Below are 8,239 nucleotides of genomic sequence, written 5' to 3'. Positions count from 1 at the left end.
AGTATCCACTGATGATTCTTGCCTGATTCAATCTTTATAATGATGATTACAAAATGAAGATTTTCCTAACTCTAGAATTCCCTCCACATTCACCAGCTGGCTCTTGACATTCTTCAAGAGACCTCCTTGACATTCAAGAGACCACCCCCCGACTCCCACCCCTATGTATTTATTTATTATTTGTTATTTATCAGTTTTCAGTGTAGGCTCACAAACCCTTATTTTTTCTATGGTTTATAACACATTACTGCACTTAAGTATTTTGGGCAGACTGTCCCAGATGTGGCCAGTGGGGATCCCTTCAAGCTGGTTCTTGTGTCCTTGTGACACACCCCAGCATTCTCTAAGTACTTCCTTACTTTCTGGAATAACAAGCTGTTCTAGGCTCATCTTGTACCCACCCTGTCCTAGCCTCGGGATCAGCCATTTCTCCAAGGAGCTAGGTGTTGTGTGCTTAGTTTTAAGAGTTCTGCATGGTTTATTACAAAATTGTAAACTTATCTCTTCTTCCCTTAACTTCCTGCTTCCCAGAGGCAACTATTATACTTTCAACTCTTTAACTGATTCTGTTTGCCTCTGAATTACTAAATAACATGCTTCTGCTGCTACTTCTAGATTTTTCACAAGCATGAATATTTCCCATCTCCTTATGCTCTCAATGCACTTATATCATAAATTTGGTTACCTCAATATTCAATGTTTACATTATTATGGTGATGTAAGTACTATTCATGGTTGAACTATGAGTGTCCTATGATTAAGATGACTTTTCCCTTCCTGCATAAGGTTTTACTTTCCCTGGAATTAACTGTCTTAATTTTTCCATTTGCTTAGTTTCTTTGTGTGTATTATCATCACTAATTCAACCCCAAATCCTCTACCAATTCTCTAAATCTGCTCGTGATTGCTCCAGATGCATCAGATGTACATTCAATTTCACTTTCTGGAAGTACCTGTCCCTGGAGCCTTCTAAACTGCTCTGGTATGGGCTGGTTGTGATACAGATGTGATCTTGGTTTCCTTCACCATTATCTTGGGGAGTTCCCTCATACCTTTTTTGGATCCCCTTGTCCCTGATTCCCATCTCTTTCTATATTTAGTCCTTTGTTTTGATGAATCACAACCTCTAGTAGTTTCTTAAAAAAAACAACCATTAATTGACAATTTGACTTGAATTAGGATTCTAGGTCAGGTATACAAGTTTAACTCAGAATTTTGGAGGAATTATTCCCTGTCTTCCAGCTTCTAATGTTGCTATCAAGAAGCCTAAAAAGCAATTTTGATTCTTAATTATTTGTATGAAGACATTTTCCCCCTTTCTGGAAACATCTCCTCTTTATTTTTAGTTTCTGAAATTTTATCATGACATGCCTTGGTGTGGCTCTATTTTTACCCATTAGACACTCAAAGGGTTCTTTTGATCTGGAAACACCTACCCTCCAGTTCTGAAAATTTTTCTTGAGTTATTTCTTTGATGATTCCCTCCCATTTTTCTTTCTGTAATTCATATCACAGACCTCCCAAACTGAGTCTTGATTTTCTTTTCTATTTTCCATATTTTTAGGTGTTTTCCCCCCTCCCACTTTCTGGAAGATTTTTTTTTTTTTTTTTTTTTTTTTTTGCGGTACGCGGGCCTCTCACTGCTGTGGCCTCTCCCGTTGCGGAGCACAGGCTCCAGACGCGCAGGCTCAGCAGCCATGGCTCACGGTCCCAGCTGCTCCGAGGCATGTGGGATCTTCCCGGACCGGGGCACGAACCCGTGTCCCCTGCATCGGCAGGCAGACTCTCAACCACTGTGCCACCAGAAAAGCCCTCTGGAAGATTTTTTTTTTGTTGGAAGATTTTTAAAAAATAATCTTCCATAAGAATCAATATCGTCAAAATGACTATATGACCCAAGGCAATCTACAGATTCAATGTAGTCTCTATCAAATTACCAATGGCATTTTTCACAGAATTAGAACAAAAAACTTTAAAATTTGTATGGAAATGAAAAAGACCCCAAATAGCCAAAGCAATCCTGAGAAAGAAAAACAGAGCTGGAGGAATCAGGCTCCCTGACTTCAGACTATACTACAAGGTTACAGTCATTAAAAGAGTATAGTACCGGCACAAAAACAGACATATAGATCAATGGAACAGGATAGAAAGCCCAGAAATAAATCAACGCACCTATGGTCAATTAACCTATGACAAAGGAGGCAAGAATACACAATAGAGAAAAGAGAGTCTCTTCAATAAGTGGTACTGCAAAAACTAGACAGCTACATCTAAAAAATGAAATTAGAACACTCCCTAACACCATACACAAAAATAAACTCAAAATGTATCAAAGGCCTAAATGTAAGACTGGATACTATAAAACTTTTAGAGGAAATCATAGGCAGAACACACTTTGACATAAATTGCTGCAGTATCTTTTTGGATCCACCTCCTAGAGTAATGAAAATAAAAACAAAAATAAACAAATGGGACCTAATTATACTTAAAAGCTTTTGTACAGCAAAGGAAACCATAAACAAAATGAAAAGACAATGCACAGAATGGGAGAAAATATTTGTGAATGATGCGACTGACAAGGGATTAATCTCCAAAATATACAAACAGCTCATGCAGCTCAATATCAAAAAAGCAAACAACCCAATCAAAAAATTGGCAGGAGATCTAAATAGACATTTCTGCAAAGAAGACATACAGATGGTCAAAAATCACATGAAAAGATGCTCAACATTGCTAATTATTAAAGAAATGCAAATCAAAATTACAATGAGGTATCACCTCACAGCAGTCAGATGGCCATCATAAAAATGTCTACAAATAATAAATGCCGGAGAGGGTGTGGACAAAAGGGAACCCTCTTACACTGTTGGTGAGAATGTAAATTGGTGCAGCCACTATGAAAAACAGTATGGAGGTTCCTTAAAAAACTAAAAATAGAGCTACCATATGACCCAGCAATCCCACTCCTGGGCATATATCCAGAGAAAACCATGCTTTGAAAAGATACATGCACCCCTATGTTCATTGTAGCACTATTTACAATAGCCAAGATATGGAAGCAACCTAAATGTACATCGACAGAGGAATGGGTAAGAAAGATGCGGTACGTATATACAATGGAATATTAGTCATAGAAAAGAATGAAACAATGCCACTCGCATTAACACGGTTGGACCTAGAGATTATCATACTAAGTGAAGTAAGTCAGACAGAGAAAGACAAATATCACATGATATCACTTATATGTGGAATCTAAAAAAAAATGATTCAGATGAACTTATTTACAAAATAGAAACTGACTCACAGACTTAGAAAACAAACTTATGGTTACCAAAGGGGAAAGTTAGGGGGAGGGATAAATTAGGAGGTTGGGATTAACATATACACAGTATTATGTATAAAATAGATAATCAACAAGGACCTACTGTATAGCACAGGGAACTCTACTCAGTATTCTGTAATAACCTATATGGGAAAAGAATCTGAAAAAGAATAGATATATGTATACGTATAACTAAATCACTTTGCTGTACACCTGAAACTAACACAACATTGTAAATCAAATATACTCCAATATAAAAAATAAAGATAATCTTCCAACATTTTTATTCAGTTAACTTTTTTTGCTATTGTACTTTTAATTTATAAGAGCTCTTTTCTTGTTCTCTGAATATTCTTTCACTATAGCAATCTTTCTTATTTTGTAGGTGTTGTATCATTTTTTTGAAGCAAAGTATATCTCAGGATATTAATGGTAAGTTTTCATTAAAAAATTTTTTTGGCCCATACACAGTCTGTTTTCTCCAGCTTACTTTTTCTGGTTATTTCTCTTGGCCTCTTTCTCCCATATTAAATGCTTTCCTCAGATGTTCAATGATCCTTGAATATGTAATGAAGCTTTTTAAAAAGTAAACTTTATGAGATATAATTTGTATTCTCATTCCACTGGTATAATTTACATACAATGTACCAATTTTAACATGTATTTACGGGTATATACCCATGTAACCATCACTACAATCAAGATGTAGAATATTTCCATCACCCCCGTACCCTTTATAGTCATTATTCCCCCAACTCCAACCTTAGTCAAACAGTGATCTGCTTTATGCCACAATAGATTAGTTTTGCTTGCTCTAGAATTCCATACAAATGACTTCATGTGTAATGTTTCTGAGATTCATTAATGATGCGTGAATCTGTAGTTTATTTCCTTTTTTATTGCTGAATAGTATCCCATTACATGAATAGAGCACAATTTGTTTATCCATTCATTTAGAGATGGACATTTGGCTTGTTTCCAGGTGAAGCTATTAGGCATAAAGCAGTTATGAATATTTGTGTACAGTGTATTGTATGGACAAATGTTTTCATTTCTCTTGGGTAAATACCAAGTTGTAGAATTGCTGGGGTTTATGGTAAGGATATTCTTAACTTTATAGAAAAAAAACTGTCAAACTGTTTTCTCAAAGTGGTTGCACTGTTTCTACATTCCCATCAGCAATGTATGAGAGTTCTAATTGCTCTGCATCTTTACCAACACTTAGTATAAACAGTCTTTTAATTTTAGTCATTCTAGTGGTATGTAATGTTACCTCATTATGGTTTTGATTTACATTTCCTTGGTAATTAATGATGTTGTCTTCATATGCTCTGCTCAAGGTGTAGGGCACTAAAAAGATGATTGGATAATCAGGCCAGTGTGAAAGACTTGTCAACTGAGGCTTCACTGAATAGGTTTTTTTTCCCCTCTTAGACTGGTTAGATTCCCCATAGAAACCTGCCAGAAGCCATGCATAGTTTCTAGGATTCTGAAATCCAAGTGTGAGAAGAGAGCAGGATGTTTCAACTTCCAGTATTTAATCCCTGCCTTCAATTGAGTCTGGTGTTTCTTAGGACTTGTTTTGTGCTCTCCAGAGAATAAAACTACAGTTTTCTGCAGAGTGAGGCAGGGGCTATTCCCTAGCTGAGCTAAATGGATGAGGGCATGGTTGGTGGTGGGGCGGGGAGGCGGTAGGGGGGGTGGTGGAGTCTAACTGTTCCTTTAGCTGACTTTCACTACCTTTCTCTTTCCAGATCTACCTTTACTCTTACTTCCAGAGGTATCCGGTCCTGCAAATTTCTGAGCCCTTTGAGCACTGTACAGTGTAATTGATTAGCTTCTCGACTACTCGAGTTCCCTAATTGTGAAAGTGATTGCTATGTCACTTTATGCAGCTCTATTTTTGTAAAGGGAAAGATAAAAAAATGTGTTTAGTAATTTTCTCAGCATACGATACCAACAGCATAAGGATGCAACCCCTGTTAGTAAGTGCTGGGCCAGAAGAGAGCTGCTATTGTTCAAGTTGTCAAACGGGGCAAGTTGTAGAGAAATGGCAAAACCAGAGTTCAGACATGGCTGCAACTTAAAGAAAACAGCAGAAAACTCACCAAGGAAGCACTTTGGGGGTCTAGCTTTGCCTTCGGCTTATAGACTGTCCCTGAGTACATGCAGTTCAACTGAATTCAGGATCCAAGATGACTTGCCAATCATTTAATGTCATTACTTCCATGTTGTTGATGTTCTTGTTTTTTTTTAGTTAATAGACTTTAAAAACTGTTAAGCCGTTTTAGGTTTACAGAAAAATTGAGCAGAAAGTACAGAGAGTTCCCCTCACTTCCCAACCCCAATTTCTCCAATGATTAGCATTTTGCATTAGTCTGGTACGTTTGTTACAGTTGATGGACCAATATTGATATGTTATTATTAACTAAAGCCCACAGTTTACGTTAGGGTTCACTGTTTGTGTTGTATATTCTATGCGTTTAGGCAAATGTAAAATGCCACGTACCCACCATTACTGTATTATGTAGAATACTTTCACTGCCCTAAAAACCCTCTGTGCTCCACCCATTCATCCTTCTCCCCAACAAACCCTGGCAAGCACTGATCTTTTTACTGTCTTCATAGTTCTGTCTTTTCCGGAATATCATAGAGTTGGAATTATACGGTGTGTAGGCTTTTCAGATTGGCTTCTTTCACGAAGTAACATGCAGTGAAGTTTCCTTCATGTCTTTTTGTGGCTTGATAGCTCTTTTCTCTTTAGCACTGAATAATATTCCATTGTCTGGATGTATCACAGTTTATTTATCCATTCACCTACTGAAGGACATTTCGGTGCTTCCAAGTTTTGACAATTATGAGTAAAGCTGTTACAAATACCTGTGTGCAGGTTTTTGTGTGGGCATGAATTTCCGACTCATTGGGGTTAATACCAAGGAGTGAGACTGATAGATCACATGATAACAGTATTTTAGAGTCGTCGAGCAGGTTATCACCCTGCTAATTTCTGTCCCAGAGGGGAGCTCCATCATACACACCGGCTAGCGAGCCGTCCCTGCGGCCCTCAGCTCCTCTTTCCTCCCTGAGTTTGCCAGGAGCATGAAAGAAGGCCCGGGGTCGCCCCAAACCCCTTCTGCTCCTGCCCTTTGCAAGTGCCACTACCACCATGGCCTTCACCATCTCCTCCCTCTTCTCCCGTCTCTTCAGCAAGAAGCAGATGTGCATTTTGATGGCTGGATTGGATGCTGCTGGCAAGACGACCATTCTGTATAAACTGAAGTTAGGAGAGGTAGTCACCAACATTCCTATCATTGGTTTTAATGTGGAAACAGTAGAATATAAGAACATTTGTTTCACAGTATGTGATGTTGGTGGTCAAGATAAAATTAGGCCTCTCTGGAGGCATTACTTCCAAAGTACCCAGGGTCTTATTTTTGTGGTCGATAGCAATGATCGTGAAAGAATTCAGGAAGGAGCAGAAGAGCTGCAGAAAATGCTTCAGGAAGATGAGCTGCGAGATGCCATGTTTCTGCTTTTTGCAAGCAAACAGGATTTGCCGAATGCTATGGCCATTAGTGAAATGATAGATAAATTAGGTCCTCAGTCTTTTTGTAACAGAACGTGGTATGTTCAAGCCACTTGTGCTACACAAGGAACTGGTCTGTATGAGGGACTTGACTGGGTGTCAAATGAGCTTTCAAAACGTTAAATGAAACTCGATATCTAACCAAGGACATGTTTGATGGAATCGGTCTAGGCTTGTTACAACGAAATTAGTTTGCATCTTGGTTATTAAACAGTATCTGGGACTGGTTTGGGCAGAATAGTACAGCGTTTTAACTTATTTTGTTGCCAATTATTGTTTACCAAGTATAATGTTGCCATTTAGCAATATGCTTGGTTTTAAAGAGATTCTCTTGGGGAAAAAAAAGTGTCCTCTTTTAATTTTACTTTCCTTAAGCCTAAATGCCTGGACGTAGCTAATGTGACACCTTTAAATAAATCCATTTTGAATATTTTTTTGAGCCCACAACAAATAATGTTTTAAAGTTATCCCCTTGCTACTTTACTGATACCTTTATCATTCCTGGGACAGTCAACAGCTGATTTAAAAAATGTAGCATTCCATTTGTCTTTATTTTTCTCCCTTGCCAAAAAGACTTTTTTTTTTTTTTTGCGGTACGCAGGCCTCTCACTGCTGTGGCCTCTCCCGTTGCGGAGCACAGGCTCCGGACGCGCAGGCCCAGTGGCTATGGCTCACGGGCCCAGTCGCCCCGAGGCATGTGGGATCTTCCCGGACCGGGGCCCGAACCCGTGTCCCCCGCATCAGCAGGCAGACTCCCAACCACTGCGCCACCAGGGAAGCCCTAAAAGACTTTTTTTAAAAAAGCGTTTTGAATACTGCTTGTACCAGCCAGGGAAATGCTCCAAAACACTATTCAGTTCTCTTGCACTGAGGAGCTTATATTTCCCCCCATTATTGATTCCTGGCTTCTATCAGCCAAGCTTACCTTGGTGTGGTTTGGATTTGATAGCTAATTAGTTCTATGCTAGTTGTGAAGAGTTCATATTGAGATGATTTTTAATACTCAGCAGATGGTCTTCCTTTATATTGTACCTTTTTTATGTTGCATGTTGCTTTTGGTATCAGCCTGACTCTTGGCCCAGTACATGATAGTTCTGCTGATGTTTTATCGTTTATTGGGGAACACGTCTTCATTAAGAGTTTTTGGACAACTCATCAAACTCAATGAATGAGTTTTATTCATAACCCATCTGGAATTATTCCTAATAAAATGATAAAACATGTAAAAAAAAAAAGAATATTTTAGTTTTGTAAGAAACGGCCAAACTGTCTTCTAAAGTGGCTGCACCATTTTGCATTCCCACCAGCAGTGAATTAGACTTTCTGTTGCT

General features: G+C 38.5%; 1 protein-coding gene across 1 annotated transcript; it reads left to right on the top strand.

Moving 5' to 3' along the window:
• Positions 1-6,488: 6,488 nt before the first annotated feature.
• Positions 6,489-7,146, top strand: LOC307182581 (ADP-ribosylation factor 4-like; the record flags this gene model as incomplete). Its single annotated transcript, XM_079913926.1, has 1 exon — positions 6,489-7,146. The coding sequence occupies one exon, from the start codon at positions 6,489-6,491 to the stop codon at positions 7,029-7,031; it is 543 nt and encodes a 180-aa protein (XP_079770052.1). The 3' UTR covers positions 7,032-7,146.
• Between the last annotated feature and the right edge of the window lie 1,093 nt (positions 7,147-8,239).

Source organism: Stenella coeruleoalba (genome assembly GCF_951394435.1).
Source record: "Stenella coeruleoalba genome assembly, chromosome: 2".
Lineage (NCBI taxonomy): Eukaryota > Metazoa > Chordata > Mammalia > Artiodactyla > Delphinidae > Stenella > Stenella coeruleoalba.
The sequence above is the reverse complement of the archived record's forward strand: the minus strand, read 5'-3'. Positions and strand labels throughout refer to the sequence as shown.